At 47.6% G+C, this 21,056-nt stretch overlaps 1 protein-coding gene across 2 annotated transcripts in view; it reads right to left on the bottom strand.

Annotated features, from left to right (window-relative positions):
• The window catches only part of Disc1 (DISC1 scaffold protein), a 220,952-nt gene that overhangs the window by 137,602 nt on the left and 62,294 nt on the right, over positions 1-21,056 (bottom strand). For both annotated transcript variants that reach the window (XM_031341819.1, XM_031341820.1), the window contains exons 4-5: positions 8,799-8,946; positions 1,048-1,168 (exon numbers count right to left, since the gene is read on the bottom strand). In XM_031341819.1, coding sequence (XP_031197679.1) covers positions 1,048-1,168; positions 8,799-8,946 — 269 coding nt within the window. The remainder of the gene's footprint in view (positions 1-1,047; positions 1,169-8,798; positions 8,947-21,056) is intronic.

Raw genomic sequence — 21,056 nt, 5'->3', positions numbered from 1 at the left:
TTGGTTCCTGGGTGTTAAGAACTCAGTGGGATTGGTTCCTGGGTGTTAAGAACTCAGTGGGATTGGTTACTGGTGTTAAGAACTCTATTTTCAAGTGTTTGAGGAACCGCAAGACTGTTTTCCACAATGATTCAACATCTCACTCTTTCGTTAATTTTTTCCTATTTACTTTTTTGTTGTTGTTGTTTTGTTTGGTTTTGTTTGTTTTTTTTTTCAAGACAGGGTTTCTCTGTATAGCCCTGGCTGTCCTGGAACTCACTCTGTAGACCAGGCTAGCCTCGAACTCAGAAATCCGCCTGCCTCTGCCTCCCAAGTGCTGGGATTAAAGGCGTGCGCCATCACTGCCCGGCTAATTTTATTCTATTTTCACGTAAGTGTGGTATGTATATGTCTGCAGGCGTGTGGAAGCACATGGGTATGTGTGCATGTGGAGGCCCAAAGTTGATGTTAAGAATCACATTGATGACTTTTCCCCTCTGTCCATTGAGGCTCTTCCCATGAATCCCTGGTGCTGCTGGCTGGTGTTTCACACGCTCCCAGTTCCTGCTCCAGGCTTAAGCAGTGCCCACTGCCTCTCAGTCCCTGCCCCAGGTCTACTTCAAGGACTTCTAGAGCCCTTTCCTGCCTCTGCTCTCTCACCTTGGAGCCTCATTCAGACTTCTATCCCTGGACACTTCCTGGCCAGATGTCACCACTGCTGTGAGCCAAGCATGCCCTCCACATACCTGCTGGGCATTAGATATGCAGCCTCACACCCGGGCTAGACTAAAACCACGTCCCTTAACAGTTGTTTCCTGGAGTCCACCACAGTAGGAATTCCTGCAAAGTATTCCCAGGCACACCGGCTACCTGACAGAGAGCAGAGCCAAAGGTCCAGACTCCCATAATGCCGTGCAACTGCAAGCCTGTTGTGTACAAAGAAGTGGCCGCTCAACACCTTCGCTTTGAGCCCTTGCACTGCAGTGAAGCAAAGGCCCCCTCACTGCACCTGACTTACATGGATAAGAAAAGGTCCACTCCCTCTCTGGAGGATTCTATACCGCTCACCTGCAATTGCTGTTTCTCCCGAATAAGCCAGTCTCGCCTGGTGATGGATGCAGGCAGGCCATCCTGGGAGGTGGTCCTCGACTGTCCCTCAAGTGGGGTTTCTGGATCATTGCCACCAGCCCTTCAAATAACAGACATGCATTGGTACAGGTGTGGAGAAACAGACGTACTTAGATCTAAACATACTTAAAGAGACTGCACAAAGCTTCCCCTGCTGCAGGTCATCCGGGTGCTCACAGGGATGAAGCCTCAATTTGTACATTTCTGTTTCAACTAGGATCTGCTGGGGCTTTTTTTCCCCTCTCTAACCAAGTTGCATCTATCAAGCCAGTACTTTCGTGTGCCCTAGCCCATGGCCACCCTGGCTATGGACACCTGGCATGTATTTAGCTCAAACTAAACTGTGCTGGAAGCATAAAATACAATCTAATTTAGACATCCCATATGGGGCCAGGGAAAGGGCTCACTTGGCATGGAGGACCCTGGGTTCCGTCCTGTTTCTCCTTGTTCTCCCCTTCTGTCACATCCCACCCTGCTCCATGGGAAAGTCCTCTGCAGGGCTCTTCCCAGGAAGGCACATGCAGAACACAGTTCACAGAGGTCAAGGCCACAGTGAGGACTTAGCTTTGCCTTTCTCTGTCTTTGAACTAACCTAACCCTCTGAACCTCACAGCCTCCTCATACTAGACTACCAGGGGAAGGCAGTAAGGTACCCTGTCCTTGAGTGGTTGCCAGGGACCTCCAACATCCTACCACATGCACCAGTAAGGTGAATGTTGGTGAATAAGGTGAATGGGCACAGTCCTACATGCAATGATCATGAATACGAAGACCGCGGCACAGTGAGCCTCTTCCGTTTAACATGATTCTAAGACACCCTGGCTTCCAGCAGTTGTAAAAAGAGAGTAGAGGCTTCCTCGGGGCTCTGAGCTGCCATCGGGGCTCAGCAAATACCTGCTGATTGGCTTAATGAACCCACAGCCTTAAAAATGGGGAAGTCATTCCATCCTGTCTCCTGCTACTAGTTCATTTCTCCCCCCCCCCCCAGTTATTTCCCAGCTTGCTTTGCATGTGCTGATATTAGTGTTCCTCAAATTTCTTGAACTGATGCCATCTGGGTTGAGGAGGGAGATATTGTAGGAAGTCAGCGCAGAATTGAAACATCAGCTGTGGTGGGAAGCTACGGGTGCATAGCTGGGAACTGTGCATGGTGCCTAACCCCACCCATCGCCTAACCCCAAAGAGAAGCCCTGTGCTTTAAACAACGCTCCTGTCTGTCTCTCATGCTCCTATTCCAGGGGCAGAAGAGATCCATGGAGAGTCAGGGATGGCCCCAGGATGCATCGCTCGGTTATGAAGCAGGGACACGTCTCTGTCTTCCATGTCTGTTCCCCAGAGTCTCCCTCTGTTACACAGCCTGTCTTTTATGTTCCTTAAACCTCAGTACGCGATGATCCCTCAATCCCTCATGGCAGAGCAAACAGGCATCGCCACTATAAACTAGTCAGTATGTAAAATGAGCAGACCCCTCAGGGGAAGGCCGAAGCATGCTGCAGCATAGGATGTTAGTGCTTAGTGCTGGTGGGGACCCGGGGGGCCTGAGATCGAAGATTCCACTCTCAGACTTGGGTTTCCACTAGGACCTGCCCAGTTATGTGAAAACTTGGATCTTTCTATCTGGTTTCCTTCCCATCAATCGCTAAAGGGATGAAACCCATCTGTAAAATCCGATAGTGAGTCACAGGGAAAAGTACCGAAGGGAAAAATGCACAGGCAACATCTTTACTCTCTGATAACATCCGGCGGGTCTCTTTCCAGGGCCCTGTGTGCCAATTCCAATCCGAGGGTCGCTGTGCCCTGCAACACTGTAGGCTGCCTCAGTGTCTGCTTGAGATTAAAGGGTTGTACGCTCAAGAGAGAGGAAAGGCCAGTGCATGCCACCCACACTTGCTTCTGAGGTCCCATCCCGGGGAAGCTGATGAGTTACGCTGATGCATCTGGAAAGTGCCAGAGCCCTGTCCTGGTAGGGCTGGAGACCCTTCCTGTGCTTTGCTTCTTATCTGGCAGATGCTGTTCCTCTGGGGAAGGGCCTCGGATAAAAGATACTCTGTGTGCATACACGCATGAACATACATGCACAAGTGCGCACACACACACACAAGCGCGCACACATGCACATGCACACAATCATACATCCACACGTAAGCACACGTGCAGCTAGGTGACAAGAGTGACCAGTGTGGTGTCCATATTATTGAGGAGCCGGAGAGAAGTCACGTGGCATGCAGTGAAGGGAAAACAAGGTATCAATGAGAAGATTGCCAGTCAACTGCTGTAGTTGCTGAACACTTTTGAAAAGAGGAAATTTTCCTCCAGCTGGGGGTTGACCTTCTAACCCTGGTGTGCCACAGAGGTTGAACTTCTCCCCGTTGTTCCGGCATCAGAAATGAGAGTTGACGAGAATAGACCTACAAGTCCTTCCTCCTCGGTCTGTGAAGTAGATGCCTATGCCAGCCGTTGCACAGACAGAGCCCCGCACCCATGGGCTGCCACCCTCAGCCCCTCCTGCCCTTCCCCTGGTCAGAGTGAGCGGTGGACATACTCCTTCCCACTGATTGGATCAGAGAGGACCTGCTACCACCGTCAGAGGTCAGAGAGCCCCAGCACCTCAAGAATTGCGGTTTATCTTCCCAGGGTACACAGCTGTCCACTTTCTGCGCTCCTGACAGCTGGGCCTGAGGCAAGGCTCTCAGTATCTTGTATTTAGAGAAACAACCGAAGGCACTAGAGAATGGGATGTCAGCGTAAGGATGCACAGCAGGCAGACGAGGCTAAGAATCTGACCTATGGCTGGCATCTCAGGTGACAGGATCATGTGTGGGTAAATGTGAAAATGCCCCTGTGTCTGTGCCATCTACCCAAGACATTGTAACGAAGTGGGAAAGTACACTACCAGCCTAGAAAACAGCAGTTCTCAACCTTCCTAATGCTGCAACCCTGTAATACAGCTCCTCACACGGCGGTGGCCCCCGATCAAAACATTTTCCTTGCTACTTCATAACAGTAATTCTGCAACTTTATGAATTTGTAATGTAAATATCTGATAAGTGACCCCTGTGAAAGGGTTGGTCAACCCAAAAAAGTCACAACCCACAGGTTGAGAATAACTGTTGGAAAAGCTGAAAACCACCTTATGCCGAGGTGCAAGCCTCTACCATGCCCAGGGATCAGCCCCCTTATTGAGCAATAGAAATTAACACCTGAGAGACAGTGGGAGGACTGACAGCCATTGTCAGAGCTACTCACTGACCCTCAGACCCTAGTGACCTCCATGCTGATGGAAACACTTCTGGGGGTGGATGGGCAAGCTTACTTGAGAATTTGAACAGTAATTTTAAGACTAACGGACAATAACAATAAGTAGATGGTAGAGTCTGAGGTTACTTATATCCCCTTAAACATGACTCTAAACTTTCATAACCCAAGAGGGTGAGAGACCTCCTCTCCCCTCCCCCCGCCACCCCATAGCCAGATTGACAGGGAGGCTCAAAATCTGAAGGTCTCAAGAGATACCCTTGCAGTTTTAATATGGGAACATGTGCTGCTTTCATCAGATTCTCAAAGAAACACTTGATCCTAGAAAGGTTAAAAAGAAACTTATTTGAGTTCCTAATCTGTGCTGAAAGCTGGCCATGTAAACAAAGCTATTTTATTTCTGCAGGAAAAGTCTCCAACATTTAGAACAGCCTTCTTCCCAGGACTCAGGGCTGAGCTCCCGAGAAGTTTGTGTCCAGGGCCCCCTGGTGGTCATCTTGAGGACTGCAGGAACTTCTTTCTGTCTTGGTCTAGCTAACCCTGATGAAAGCAGGCAAACTTGGGTCACAGAGAAGCTGGCACATGCAAAGGCCGACTTTAATAATTACCAGCCATGTAGCCGTGCCTATGTGCTCTGTAAAAATGTGATAACGACGCAGATGTCAAGTCATTTCTGGCTATCATAATAACAGGACAGGTGAGCTTGACAAAAGAAAAACCAAGAATAAAAAAAATAAATAAAAGGAGAAAAACCCAGGTTCCTTGCTCTCTAGTGAGGAGAGCAGGAAGTGAGGGGAGAAGATGAGAGCAGAGCACCCGGTCCCAGCCTCCAGCCCTGGGCTGTGGCATCAGAAGGAAGCCTGGCAGAAGGGAGGTTCTCCCTCCAGCTCCCCCCACCCCGTGTTCACATATATGCTTGCAAACCTGTACAAACATGTATACATATGTAACTCCTGCACCAAGTCAGTTGGAAGGGTACACGGTGCAGCCCTCCTCTGGGGACAGTAGAATCCCTTGAATATCCCTTTAGAATGAGGGATATTCAAGGCAGCAGATCAAAGGCTCAGGACTGAGACAGTCACTCAGGATACTCCAGGAAGAGTACATGAGATGTGACTGATAGGCAGAGGGTTGGCTCAGAGGTGGCTTCATTGTCTTGGAGGATGAGCAACCATTAGTTACTGCAATGGGATTCATGGGAGATTGGAGAATTGAGCAACCTTCTGCTGTGTGGGCAGCTAGTGCTGGTGCTGACCAGATAGAGGTCGGCGCTGGTAAGGCTGGATCCCAGAGGCTTTGCTGGTCACACAGACAGTGAGGTCCATCCTGAAAGCCCAGGAGCCACTGCTTCCTGCAGGATTTTCCTGCTTTGGAGGAAATGGATGATGTAGGAGTAGGGGAAGCCAGCAAGGTGAGAGGCTACTGCAGTGGTGAGCAGAGGAAGCCTTTGGGCTGGAGACTGGAAAGGTGACAGAGAATGACACAGGTGACCAGAGCTAGCAGCCCATGAGTTAGAGGGTCAGAGGATGGAGATCTGAGGTGTTCCTGAAGTAACTGGCAGTAGAAACCAGAGACAGGGGACCTGGGAGAAGAGGAGGAAGAGATGTGAGGACAGGGATAATAGATTTAGCAAGATTCTTCTTTAAAGATGGCGGGTCTGGGGCTGGTAAGAGGGCTCAGCGGGTAAGAGCACTGACTGCTCTTCCGAAGGTCCTGAGTTCGGATCCCAGCAACCACATGGTGGCTCACAACCACCTGTAATGAGATCTGACGCCCTCTTCTGGTGCATCTAAAGACAGCTACAGTGAATTACGCCGGAGCAAGCGGGGCCAGCAGAGGTCCTGAGTTCAATTCCTAGCAGCCACACACATGGTGGCTCACAACCATCTGTACAGCTACAGTGTACTCATATACATAAAATAAATAAATAAGTATTTTTAAAAAAAAGATGGTGGGTCTGGGAAGCTATATTGTGGGATAAAGTGCTTACTGCACAAGCATGGGGATCAGACTTCAAATCCCAGAGCCCACACAAAAGGCAGATAGGCTTGAGGGCCCGCCTGTAATCCCTGTACTCAGGAGGAAAAGATAGGGTGATCCCCAGACAATCTGGCTGGATAGACTAACAAAAATCAATGAGATCCAGGTTCAGCAAGAGACCACACCTCAAAAGTAGAGAGCAATTGAGGAGGACACTCACTGTTAACTCTGGGCCTCTGTATGCACACACACACACACACACACACACACACACTCATGCGCATATAATGCATACATGTGCATAAACACATATACATACACACATGCACACATGCATACACATGCATGCACACATGTATATACACTCATGTATATACATATATACCATGTATATGCACATACACATATGAAAATTCATATATACATGCACACATACACAGGCAAAATAAAATTTAGAACAGTGTCTTTGGCAAGCTTTTCTAGAGGAACAGAACCAAAAGAATGCATTTACCGTAAGAGGGAATTAGATTGGCTTTCATGCTAGGCACTGGCTAATCCAACCATGCTGCCTGCATACTGCAGGGGCAGGGAACACAGTCACAGCTCAGCCCACAAAGCCAGACACCTCAGCAGTATTAAGGCAGAGCTGGAAGCCTGGAAACTCCCTGGAGAGCTGTGGGTATTGCACCCACATCAAAAGGCCAAAGCAGCCAGAGCCCAAAGTCAGCACGCGCTCAGAAAGCTGGGGAAGGCATGTGAGCTTTGTCCTCAGCCTTCTTTCTTCTCCCAATCACTGTCCCAAGTGTCAATCATCTCTGGAAATACCTCCACAGACTCCTGGGTGTTTCACCAGTCCAAGACATCTCTTAATACAGTCAAGTTGACAGGCAAGAGCAACCATCACCAATTATAAGTTTACTAAGGTAAGGATGAAACCACAGTACCTCTGCATGGGTAAAAAGATGAATTTAATAAACGTACTATTGACCACAGGAAGTCTGAGGTCAGCACTCTGCAGAGAGGTCAGTGCTGGGGAGGGATCCTCAGAGGACTGGGATTCGTGCAAAGTGAACCTGATTCATGTATCTGAGACACATCGGAAAGAATACAGGATCCTGTAGAGGTAGGGATGTCAAGGTGAAAATACAAGGAGAGAGGCAGGATCTTAGAAGCAACAAGGATGGCCAGTGACACCAGGGAGGAGAGAGGACAAAGCCATGAGTGGAGATCTAAGTAAGGAGACTAGAAGCCTGACATGGTGCTGACAGTAAGAGGAGCAAGAGCCCAACAGATAGACAGCCATCGCTGACTTTCAAGGGTGTGGGGATCGGCAGAAGTAGAGGCCAATTAGAATGGAATTGAGAAACCAGACACGTGCCTCCCATGGAGAAAACAAAGCAAGAAGGCTGATAAAACTAATGCCTATACTAGTGTACCAGCAATAATCTCCGTGCTTGGTAAACTGAGGCAGGGGGGATATAAATTCAAGGCCAGCTTGGGGTTATGGCTCTGTCTCAAAAAAAAAAAAAAAAATGGAGTGCATTACTTAGGAAACACTTAGTAACTATCCTGCAAGTGTTTGTGATCCAGGAACTTGATACATTGGAAGAGCCACCAGAGTCCAGGACAAACCAAGGAGAAGAGAAGAGACAGCTAGGAAGACCTCCATGTGAGGCAGGAAGGGGACTGAGAGGACACCTCCCATCGGATAAGATAACAAACATGTGGAGATGGGGCTCCTCCCTGTGAGAGAACTGTGTAAATTTATTCAACATGCATGTACCTCTACAGAAGGACACAGTGAAACCACATGCTCTGTCACATGCTACCCCTAAAACAGAAAGTTGGCCTCCTTGTCAAGACAGGTTCCAGGGAGACACAAAGATAAACCCAATGTACAATGTCATGGGCACCTAGCAGGAACGGACCATGCAATCCTATGATCACTGAGGCAAATTAGCAGCAGGAAGCAAAATGCTGTGACTACATCCAAGCCTACCTATGTAGATGCCTGCCTAAATCCTGATTGTGCTCACAACATCAAACACTACCTATTTCCTCTCAGGCTTTAGCCAAGGGATAGGGGACACAGGCAGGTCAGAGCAGTGGGTCTCAGAATTTTTCAGATGTGTCCAACATTGGACCCATCTGACTCAGCTAATATGGGGCTCAGACTTCAGAGTTCCCCCAGATGATACCAAATGGTAGCCAGGGCAGAGGACCACTGTGTTCGTCCTCTGCCCTGGTCTTGTCTAGTCTTTCCCATCACTTTGATGGGCTTCTTTCTCAAAGAGCAGGACCCAACTAGATCTCCCTCTAAATGGACCGACCTTCTCCAACACCCAAAGAGCTCCTCCCAGGAAGAATCACCCCAGGGCCTCCCAGCTCTTGACTGCATGGCAGTGTGGAAGAGGAAGCCAAGGGCAGACTGTGGTGGCATCCACGGGTACACTCACCTTTGGGTGGTGCCATGCAAGGTCATCCGTATCTGTGCTGCCAGGTAACCCAAGAAGCTTCGAAGAGCAGGTTGCTGTGAAGGCAGAGCCCAGGGCAGGTGGCCTTTCTCCTGTTCCAGGTCTTCCAACCTCTGTCTCAATGTCTCCGCTGGAAAGCCAAAGAAGCAAAAGCAGAAGAAAGACCATGAAACTTAGCAAGATAATCCCACGTCTCTTCTCAAAAGCCCAGCTGCATCTCAGCCACTCAAGATTGAAGGCTGTTTCCCACACCTGTCGGTTTCTCCTGTGGAGCTCCAGAGACCTTTTCCATTGCCTCCTTCTCAAAGCTAGTCACAATGTAACAGGTACAACACTTCTCTCACACTGGTAGTCACAATGTAGCGGACACAGTCCTTCTCCCACGCTGGTGCTCGGCCAGCAAAGGTGCCAGGTGATGAGAAGGCAGCGAATGAACAAGAGTCTGGAGAAGTCCCCATCAATAATGTCCAGACACTGCACAGAGAGTAGAATTAATTGCTTGTCTCATTGCTGTGACAAGATGCTAGACAAAAGCAAGGTAAGGAGGAATGGGTCTATTTGGACTCATGGAGCCAGTACAGCCTGTGGTGATGGGGAGGAAGGGCGGCAGGAGCTAGGGATCACATTGCATTTACAGTCAGGAAACAGAGAGAGATGAATGTTCTCTTTCCCCTTTTTATTGGTGCAAAATCCCTTTCCTAGGAGTGGCGCCTCCCACATCCAGGGTAGGTCTCGCCTCCTCAGTTAAACCTCTCTGGGAACACCCTCACAGACCCACCCAGAATCTCCTCCCCTAGTAAGCCTAAATCTAGTCAACAAAGGAGACTAGCCATCACAGGAATTTGCCCAGGACCTGTCCTACTACCCTAAGGGTATCAAAAGGTGGATTCCAGGACCAAGTCCCACATAACAACTCTGCACTACCTTCTTCATGACTGCCTGCCAGAGCTAGTTGGATGCTGCTTTCTAAACAGTGTCAGTGACACATTCTTTTCAATACTGGTGTTCATCAGACGCGCTGCTCAGTTCTCTCGGTTGAGGCTGGGCAGGGTCTCCTAGCCTCTACCGAGATACTCCTACTCTTTTAACAAGCACCTGAAGGTCATGTGGCTCCCCCCCCCCCACTCAATCACTTATATGTTGTTCTATAAAACAAACATTTTGGTGAAAATCAGTAAAAATCTTGAGTTACATGCTCATAAAATGGCATGCTAAGTAAGACAGTTACAATGAGGTTCACTGTGCAGGGGCCAGGAGAAAACCTGAGTTGAACTCTGAGCTTAGCCAGCTGTCTGTCTGACCTTCAAATTACTTAGCCTTTCTAAGCTCCAGTTTTCTGGTATGTTAAAAAAAAAAAAGGACGTTAATAATAATCTCTATATTATGGGCCTAGGGATTAACCACCATAATCTAAACAAAGTATCAAGCCTTAAGTCTGCAATTTAGTTAATGTCAAAGGACTGGCTATTATTAGTAGCCCTGATATATACTGGTTTGGGAGGCTTATGCTGTGTTTAAAAACCCCAGCCTGGCCTCCCTTGGTCCTCTGCTATATTCCAAACTGTCCCCTGGTCCTGGACGGTCCCTAAAAGTTTAATCTGGCAAAACAATCATAGTGGAAAAGAAAACAAAGGAAAACAGTAAGGAGAACAGGAGAGGTCCCACTTCAGCCTGGCTCTGTCTCACTCTGGACACCATGGCCACCCTAAGTTCTCTTTCAGGTTTAGAAAAGGGAATCTGGATACTCAGCTGTGACATCAAAGCCTTGTCCACTCTCTCAACTTTCTCAGTGATTCTAACTCTGCAATGGCCGTTAGGTAGAGGAGCTGCAACTTCCCGGCCAGCATTGTCTCAGGTTGGCACTCTACAATCCAATTTTATACACTGGTAGCTCACTGGTTCCCCAGGTTATGCCCCCTTACACTGATGGGCTGTATCAAGCAGAAGTGCCAAGTGACTCTCACCTTGAGTTTTAGGGTCACTCATAGTGAGCAAACCAAGGAGACGTGGGATAACAGAAGAAGGGGCAGCCAAGCCGCATATACCGTTGGAAGAAATCTGGTGCTGCCTCAAGGAACACAGAGCCATGGATGGCTTTGAGCAGAGGTGTGCTTTGAGAGCAGTTAGCGCTCCACCATCCCAGCCTACTGCTCTGTTGGGAGCTTCTATAAATGGGCAGAAGCTGGGACAACCAGGTCCCTGCTGCCCTCAAGTCAAGCTCTGAAGTGACCAGGTGACAGAATGGTCCTCTGGCAGACAGAGACAGGAAAGCATCACGCTCTCCACTGGTAACCTGCAGCTCCCTCCTGGATGGTTCTTGCCTCCATTCCTGAGATGCTGGGCAAGCTCAGCCTGCCCTGCACAGAGAGGATCACAGTCTACATCCCATGCACAACCAGATCCCTCCACGATCCACAGCACCTCGCCTCTCCTAGCTGTAAGCTTCCAGTGTTCAGAGGAAGAGAAGCAATGTCACTGTACCTGCCTCCTGCAAGGCTCAGAGACCAAGTGTGTCTGGTTAGAGAGAATCTTGGAGGCCCTCAGCCTATTCATTCCCCCTGCCACTAACAACCACATGTGTAGCAGAGTTTAGATTCCCCAGAACTTACATAAATGCCCAGTGGGCACAGTGAGCCACCTGTAATTCTAGAATGTGGGAAACAGAGATAGGATAGGGGAACCCCCAAAACAAACCGACTGGCTAGATTAGGTGTATGGTTGAGCTCTGGGTCCCATTGAGATATCTTGCCTCAATGAATAAGGTGAAAAGCAATAGAGGAAGATTCCCCCTTAACCAGGGGTCTCCACATGTATGAACATACTCATCCCTGTACACACATGCACATGCACACATACACATAAGTTTCCCACCATCAACCAAGGGTCTCCACATCCATGAGCAAAATCATCCCTGCACACATATGCATATGCACATGTACACACATGCACACACACATAAGATTTCCTACATCAATCAAAGGTCTCCACATGCATGAGCATACTCATCCCTGCACAGACATGGAAACACACATGTATACACATGCACACACATGCACATATGCAAACATAATAGAGGAAGACTCCCTATGCCAACCAAAGGTCTCCACATGCATGAGCATACTCATCCATACACACACACACACACACACACACATGTAAACACACATGCAAATATGAACAATAGAGAAAAGTTCCCTATATCAACCTAGAGTTTCCACATGCATGACCATACTCATCTCCACATACACATGCAAACATATATATGCACTCATGTATATAGATGAAAAAGGTGTCTGAAGCCATATTGACTCCTGCCCTGCTTCACACAGTCTTGAGTATTCTCCAGTAGGGACTTTGCTTCAGAGCCTTCCTTGTGCTCAGCCTGTGTGTTCACACCGCAGGCACACCCTCAAGCTTCCTCCATTTCCATGTCTTCTGCCTCCAGCCTAGACAGGGCTGCCCCGCCAGGGTCCTGAGAGTTCTCCCCTTCATTCCTACACAGTGCTGACACTGCAGTTCCTGCGGCTGCAAGTGCATGAGCAGGTGTGTCAAGGGCATCAGAACACCTGCCACAGCCCAGCATTACACTGGGCACTCTCATGCATCTCGCTAGCGAGCACACAGCTTCAGCGGGGCACAGTGGTGCGCACCTGTGGTTACTGCAGGAGGAGGCTGAGGACGGAAGGAGAGTTGCTATGAGTCTGAAGCTAGCTTGGGCTACACAGTTGTGGGAAGGAAGAGGAGTGGAAAGGACTTGTGTTATCCTGGCCAGTTAGTGATGGGGCAGGACTCTTGCATGATTGCTAACTCTTTAAAGTATCCATCTCCGCACTTTCAGCTAAAATTGGGCAATTCGAGCATGTCCAGAGGCATGCCAAGCTGTCACTTCAATCTTTCACATATCTAGTTTGAGACCTTTTCTTTTTCCTTTTCCTTTTTCTTAGACAGGATCTCTCTGCATAGCTTTGACTGTTCTGGAACTCATTATATAGCCTCAGACAAGAGGTCCACCTTCCTCTCTGTCAAGTGCTGGGGTTAAAGGCAGGTGCCACAGTGCCCAATGTGACTTTTCTTTTTCAATTATGACCTTAACCTGAGCATGTTCAGGAATGACCCTCTGGCATGTATAGATTCCCCTGCTAAATACCCCCCCATGAGTCCTTTATTTGGGGAGACCATTGCCTTGGAAATAACTTTGTGATCTTCTTCCCTCGGCAGGTAATAACTCTTCCTGTCCTGTTCCTCCTTCTGACTGTGCTGACTTTGGTTTTGTGCTTGCTATGATGGGAAGCCCCTGCATCCGATTATAGAACCCCTCAAAGGAGATGACGACTTCTAATATACAAACCCACTGTAGATATGGAGAGAGCCACAGATGTACATATGCATACATTGCCGTGGCTCTTCTGTCTGTTCCACTCAGCCGGCCTGAAGAACTGCCAGCCCAGAAGCAATGAGCACACCAGGCCCAGATCTGCTTTGAAAACATCATCCTCCAGGAAGGAAGCAGAGCCCCCCAGACTGAGACAGCAACAGAATGAAACTAGTCTAGATTATCTTATACCAAATCATTAGAAAGCACTGGGAGATGGAGGCTGTGTCAATAGAACATGGGGCCACCTGAAGACACTCAAATATCAAACGACTTGAGCATCAGAGAGGAATCAGGGAAGAGGCTTGAAGGTGAGCAAGTTCCCAGGGACTGTACAGTAAGACCCTCTAGATGTATCATTACCAAAAAGAAACAATAGTTCTGAGGTGGTGATGCCTAAAACTACAGCTTGTCAGCCATCAATGATGGTGGACATCCAGGGTAGGACAGGACAGGCGTAGGTTCTAGCAGGCCCCTGCCAGAGGAAGTAGAGGCATCAGATGCACCTGAGTTTTCTTTTTCTTTTTTTTTTTTAATTTTAATTTATTTATTTATTATATGAAAGTACACTGACTGTAGCTGTCTTCAGATGCACCAGAATCGGGCATCAGATCTCATTATGGATGGTTGTGAGTCACCATGTGGTTGCTGGGATTTGAACTCAGGACCTTCGGATGAGCAATCAGTGCTCTTAACCGCTGAGCCATCTCTCCAGCCCGCACCTGAGTTTTCTGATCAATGTAAGTTCATCACATCTCTGAACATCCAGGATCACAACCGCAGGTGGTTTCTAAAGGGAGGGAGGAAGGGGAGTGTGAAGGGAAGGAGGGAGGAAGGGAGGGAGGAGTTAAGACGGGAGTCACTGGCATTGGGAGTGAGACAGGAACCAAGTCTGTGACATAGACTCTTCTCCAGGGACCCAAGTTCCTTCCTGAAGGGCAGCAGAACTATGTCTAAGTTGACTTCATGACGTGGAGGCTACAGAGCAGTGGCCTGGGGACATATCCTTGTTTAGAGACACAGATCTTAGTCCTGGAGGGCAATGAGGTGCTATAGCATGCCACCAAGTGGCCAAGCAAAGATTTGCAACAACTCGTGTGTCCAGTCACAGTCACAGAAGGAGGCACAAATGTGAGCTTAGCCTGTGACTTCCCTGTACAGGGAGAGGGATTTCTAAATAAGTCGTTTTCACCGTGGTGAGTTAAGCCGGCATCCTGCCCAGCCTTTCTGAAGCCTCCCCTCCCTCCCTTCTCTTCAGTGGTTAAGGAGACAGGGCTTGCTCGCCTTGTGTGATGGTTTGAAGAGGCATGGCCCCCAGAGGCTCACAGGTTTGAAGGCTTGGTCATTAGGGAGTGGCATTATTTTATAGGGATTAGGAGGTGTGGCATTGGAGGAGGTGTGTCACTGGGAATGGGCTTTGGGTTTCAAATGCTCAAGCCAGGCCCAGTGTCTTTCTCTTCCTACTGCATCTGGATGTAGAACTCTCAGCTCCTTCTCCAGCACTATGTCTGCCTGTATGCTTCCCACCATGCTGACAAGGGACTAGACCTCTGAAACTGTAAGCAAGCCCCAATTAAAATGTCCTCCTTTCTAAGAGTTGCCTTGGCCATGGTGTCTCTTCACAGCAATAGCACATTGACTAAGACATCTTGCCTCTCTTTCTTTTAACCCTATGTCATTTGGAACACTCTGTTGACATGGTGAATATGAATTCTGGTGGTAGCTCCAGGCCAGCATAATGAGGAATATGCTGCACACATGGGTGCCAAACAAATGCAGCTGGTTAATGTTTAACAGGAATGATGTAATAAGAAAGAGAAATACTGTTTGCACTTTGTAAATAGAGATGAATAGCAAAAATAAATGAACAAATTCAAAAAAAAGGTGTCAGCAAGCAAGAGAAAAACCAGACATTAAAGAATACCTACTGATTGACAAAATTTGTCGCAGGTGTGAATATTACATGACAGAGGATTTCATGACAGAAACTCCAGCCATCACCTCACTCTACTTTAGAGCAAAAGAATTTGTTGGGTCACTGTGTTGTTAATAGTTAATCTTCTTATTGCTGTTAATTTTATTATCACAGTTAATTTTCTTGTTGCTGTGACTAAACACCTGACCCCCACAAAAGAGGTTTATTTTAGCTCATTGGTCATGGTAGTAGGACCTTGAGGCAGCTGGTCACTTGACACCTAATAGTTGAGAAGCAGCTAGTCACACAGTGTCCACAGTCAGGAGTCACGTGGCATCCCAGTAAGGAGTCATGTGGCATCCACGGTCCTGAGTCACATGGCATCCATGGTCCAGAGTCACGTGGCATCCATGGTCCAGAGTCATGTGGCACCCATGGTCCAGAGTCACGTGGCATCCAGGATCCAGAGTCACATGGCATCCACGGTCCAGAGTCACGTGGCATCCAGGATCCAGAAGCAAAAAGAGATGAATGCTGGTGCTTGGTTCCCTTTCTCCTTTTTAGTGAAGACTAGTTCCCCAGTGTATGAGATGGTGCTACCCATATTGAAGGCATGCCTTCCCTGCAGATCTTTGTGGAAATGCCCTCATAGGAACACCCAGAAGTATATCTCCTTGGTGATTCTAGATCCTTTTGACAAGAATGATTAATCATCATATGCATAAACCTATTAATGTTTAACAAGGGTCATCTGCTACCCTTAGCCCATCAGTACTAAGGGCCCAATTTACTGCTGCGCCACAAAAACACCAAGGACAACAAGTGAATGGTCGAGCATGTGTGTAAGTATTTATGAAGTAGAAACTTTACATAAAGACATCTTGCTAAGTAGATTGGATTCCAGTTATGTATCTGCCTGTGGGATGACAGAATACATGGTATGAGCAATATTCTTAGAGACAGGTGACCAGTCTGCACCCGGTGGGGCCTCTCTGGCTGCAGCCATCAACATCTTCGAGAGTCATTTTTCATCGCGTTTTACATAATAGCCAAGAAATGCAATTTCTTGAGAGCTGCATACTCTCACTCTCATTAGCATACATATCACACATAGATGGCCAGTTTGCAAGGATTAGACTGTAATAAGATGTATTTCCGACCATCTCAAGCACAATGCAGCCAATCTTTGACATTTCAGAATATTGGAGTTTGTTGGGGTCATTTTCATAAAGATCAGCCGTTACCAGGGCACTGTAGAGATGTCAAGCACATTAAGTATTCCCGAGCATCTAACACACACACAGTCATGTACATATGTTATTTCTGAACTCTACAACGTGCAGGGTAGAATTACAAATGTAGAAAGCAGATTGTGTCAAAGTGAGTGTACAGCAAAGGTGGGTTTGAACCTTGGTCCTTTCACATGTCAGCCCCTAGGCTTTGTCCACAAACTTCTGTAGTCACCCTGTTCCTCCACCCCCATCACACAGGGCTCTCATCTCCCTGCTCCTGTCAGACACAGGACAGACATGGGGCCCCTCATGACAGTCAGCTCTAAAGGGCTTCGTGATAACTGCCTGCTTCCTGGAATCTAGTTCAGTGCCAGGCAAATCCTAGGGACTGTGTAAGGACTTCATAAACACGTGAATCTGGGTTTCTGTTTGAACAAGACATAAAAACACAGCCACCACATTATAAGCAGGGCCATGTGTGGTACGTAACAATGAACTCTTAAGGTTACCCCAAAGCAGGTGTGTGAGTCTGACTTTGTAAATGAAAGACTGCCGCCTAAGGAACTTTGGGACATTCTCCTAATTACACAGCTTTGAGGTTCAAAAATAAAGCCCGCCTCCACACTCAGGTCATCACCACCTTCCTCTAGAAAGACTGGTGCCCACCCCCAACCCCCTAGCCATGCCAAGTCTTGAACTCCTGGTCTGAAAGCTCCATACCAATACCCACCATTCCAAAGGCTCATTTCCTACTCTGCCTTTTCCTCACTCAAGGGCTGAGCTGCCAAAGCAAATAAACTCATTAAAGCATAAACAGCCTTGGATCTAATTCTAGGGGAACTGCAAAGGCAACTCTGGCATTTCCACCCGTGTCGGAGAGCAATTAGAAAAGCCTTGTGGAAGTAGTTTAATATTACAGGATGAAAACAGGATGCAAGACTATAGATCTGTATTCTCTGTGCTCTGTGATTACAACTGTGGTTGGTTTTTTTTTTTTTAAACCTGAGCAGAATTAAGAGCTCAGAAGTGACTATGATTATGAGTGATATTATCTCAATTTCCCCACTTACGAAATCAGCTGTAAAATCCCAAGCTGCTTCTTATTTCAGGAAGTTATTAACTTGCTGGTTTCTTCTTCTAGTCTTTGATTTCTGCATAAATGTGGAGATTTGGTTTCCTCACATTCTTAATGCTAAGCCGCTTAAAGTAAGCCTGGCTCCCGAGGGTCAAAGATCCCTCCAGTGAGCAGCGAGGGGGGAATATCTGGAAATGTATTCTTCAAAGCTCAGGGCACAGCGTAGTGGCCTGGGAAATCATCTTGACGCAGTGGGAAGGGGCAGCTGGTCTCCAGAGAGGAAAAGGAAGCCATGGAACACCAGCGCTCATTCAGCTGAGACACTTGCTCACTCAGCATGCCACCCGGTGCCTCGCTCTTGACACACGGTCATTGATTTGCTCTGACATATTTCTGTAGAATGTGTGGTTTGAAGCATCTGTTCTTCCCCTGCCCCAAAAAAATTATCATGCAAAACAATTACACTGTGAGTGACCAAAATAGTAACAGTAAAGAGTCCTCCAGGTACATACCCTTGGGCATGTCATAAACTAGCAGGCTGCGTACATGCATACATATGTACATGTGTGTGAGCATATATGTGTACACATGTGCATGTACATATGTGTGCATATGTGTGTGCTTGAATGTGTGTGTGCCTGCATGTGTGAATGCCTATGTGTTTGTGTACATGTGTGTGTGCATGTGTGTTTGTGTATGTGTATATGTGTGTGTGCCTATGTGCCTATGTGCATGTGTACAGTGTGCATGTATACCTGAGTGTGTGTGTGTGCATGTGCATGTGTGCATGTGGGCCTGTGTATGTGTGCACATGTATGTGTGTGTGTATGCTGTCAACACACTTTGCAAATGCTGTGGCAATTCATAGCTACATCAGAAAACACAGGAGTTGGTCTGGTCACGAGCTTCTGGGAAAGGGCTTCACTGAGCCACCCGTAAGCACACCTCACCTCTATACTGCAAATAAGAGACAAGGTTCCATTCAAGGCTAGCCTGGTTTACATAGTCACAGCTATATAGAGAGATCCTGTCTCAAAAAAAAAAATTCTTACACAAAATACCACTCTCCAAGGGTCCTGCTAAGGAGGTAACGGACTAGGCAACTCCATTCTGGCTACAGATTATTAAACCCTCGGGTTTTCAAAATTATGAAAATCTGTCTCTGAAGAACGGCTACTCCAGTGCTGCGAAAGTTAATCACCTGCATATGTGGTCCAGGGTCAAGCTCCTGTTTGGAGTAGGGGTACCTCTGCTGGCAACTGTCCAATGGCAGAAGAATGGGATGGCTTTATCCACTGCTTCCTCAGTGCTGAGACCACTGTCATTCCTGAACCTCAATTCTCCCTAACCATCACCAGCACTACCACAACCACTATGATAACCACCATCGCCACTGCTACAGCAGCACCACCTCCTCCATCACCATCACTTCTACCACCATCAGCACCATCGCAACATCAGCACCATCGCAACATCAGCACCATCGCAACATCAGCACCACTGCAACATCAGCACCACTGCAACATCAGCACCACTGCAACATCAGCACCACTGCAACATCAGCACCACTGCAACATCAGCACCACTACAACATCAGCACCACCCCTCCATCACCATCACTTCTACCACCATCAGCACCACTGCGATCCCCATCACTCATATCTCTCTCCTCCTATTCCATCTCCGCCACCACTGCACCATTGCTACCATTGATCCAGTTTCCATGGCTGATTCCTGGGAGAGAAGCATGAAACACTCTGCTTATATCTGTCTTATTTGGTAATACATACAAGTTGAGAGACCTTGCCAGAGAGATAGGAACATTCTTTGGATAATTTCAGACAAAATGTTACTTTCCTGTCAACTTGACACAGGCTGGAGTTATCACAGAGAAAGGAGCCTCCCTTGAGGAAATTCCTCCATGAGATCCAGCTGTAAGGCATTTTCTCAATTAGTGATCAAGGGGGAAGGGCCCATTGTGGGTGCTGCTATTCCTGGGCTGGCAGTCCTGGGTTCTATAAGAAAGTAAGCTGAAAAAGCCAGGGGAAGCAAGCCAGTAAGTAACATCCTTCCATGACCTCTGCATCAGCTCCTGCTTCCTGGCCTGCTTGAGTTCCTGTCCTGACTTCCTTTGGTGATCAACAGCAATGTGGAAGTGTAAGCTGAATAAACCCTTTCCTCCCCAACTTGCTTCTTGGTCATGGTGTTTATGCAGGAATAGAAACCCTGACTAAGACAAATGAGGAACTCCTGTCTAAAATGTAATAACAGGTCTTCCTTCATGATAAATGTCAGTCATTACTGACATGCTAAACCTGTGGCCACAGGCACAGCACCCCATGGAGTGTACAGATCCACTCTGAATAACAGTGTGTGTGAGGGTTCATGATAGATGAAAGACATAGCACATACAAATTCCCTCATTGGAATGAAGAGTGTACCAGAAGATTCTCACACTTGGCTCCCCGCTGGTGACAGTTTTAGGAAATGGTAGAGGGATTAGGATGTGGGGCTGAGCTGGAGGAAATGGGTCACTGGAGAGGAGGCCAACCTTTGCTCTTCAGCGTGTGAGGAGTTGAGTCAGAAGCACACACACCCCACCCCGATGCCATGGAGTAGCTACCACAGTGTGATAGCCATGATAGACTACTGTCCCCTCAGACTGAGAGCCAACATAAGGCCTGCCTTAAGTCACTTTGTCAGGGATTTGGTCACAGCAAGGAGAAAAGCAACAAATGCACACAGCTTGAACAGCTTCTTGTCCCCTGACATGGAACAGCGGTTGCCTAGTCTATACACAGAACCTAGACACCTACCAGGTACACCCTAAGAATGAAGTTAAAAGACAAGCTCTTGCAGGGCGGTGGTGGCGCACGCCTTTAATCCCAGCGCTTGGGAGGCAGAGGCAGGCGGATTTCTGAGTTCGAGGCCAGCCTGGTCTACAGAGTGAGTTCCAGGACAGACAGGGCTACACAGAGAAACCCTGTCTCAAAAAACAAACAAAAAGAAAAAGAAAAAAAAGACAAGCTCTTCACAGCAGTGATGAATAGACACACCCCTCCACCTTCCAATAAGGCCATATGATCACCCAAACCAGGCTATGAGTTCAAGGCCCAGCCAGGATGTCTTGGGCCCTTCGTACATTCAGTTACTCTGTGAAATGACCCTGTAGAATGCTCAGGGGTCACTCTCCTGGCTTCTGCTTCATTTTTTTTTTATCTACTTCCATAAACATTACAGATTTGGGGCTGCCTCATAGACTGACAATGAAGTTCTCCTGGCCCTGGCGCTATTTCTGGAATAAGCCAAAAGCCTCTTCATGATTTCCCTTCATGGACTTTGGTTGCACTGGTTTTCCTATTAAGCTGAGCATGGCATCCAATTAGTTCCTAGGAATAGACTTTTGAGGACCAACCTGCTGCACGGGTGTTTTCGTAAGAAATTAGCAGACACATCTGGTCCTTCAGTGCTTGAAAACCACAGGCTCATTCACTCTCTTAATGCCCAATCCCTGCAACCTGTAATCTATCCAACTTCGCTTTTAGCATATTCACCTCACTCAATTCAAGATACTAGGGTACATTATTCAGTAACTACTGTAGTTGGTTTTTGTTTTGTTTTGTTTTGTTGTTTTTTTGTTTTTGTT

This window comes from Mastomys coucha, unplaced genomic scaffold (assembly GCF_008632895.1).
Source record: "Mastomys coucha isolate ucsf_1 unplaced genomic scaffold, UCSF_Mcou_1 pScaffold22, whole genome shotgun sequence".
In the NCBI taxonomy this organism is placed as follows: domain Eukaryota; kingdom Metazoa; phylum Chordata; class Mammalia; order Rodentia; family Muridae; genus Mastomys; species Mastomys coucha.
The sequence above is the reverse complement of the archived record's forward strand: the minus strand, read 5'-3'. Positions and strand labels throughout refer to the sequence as shown.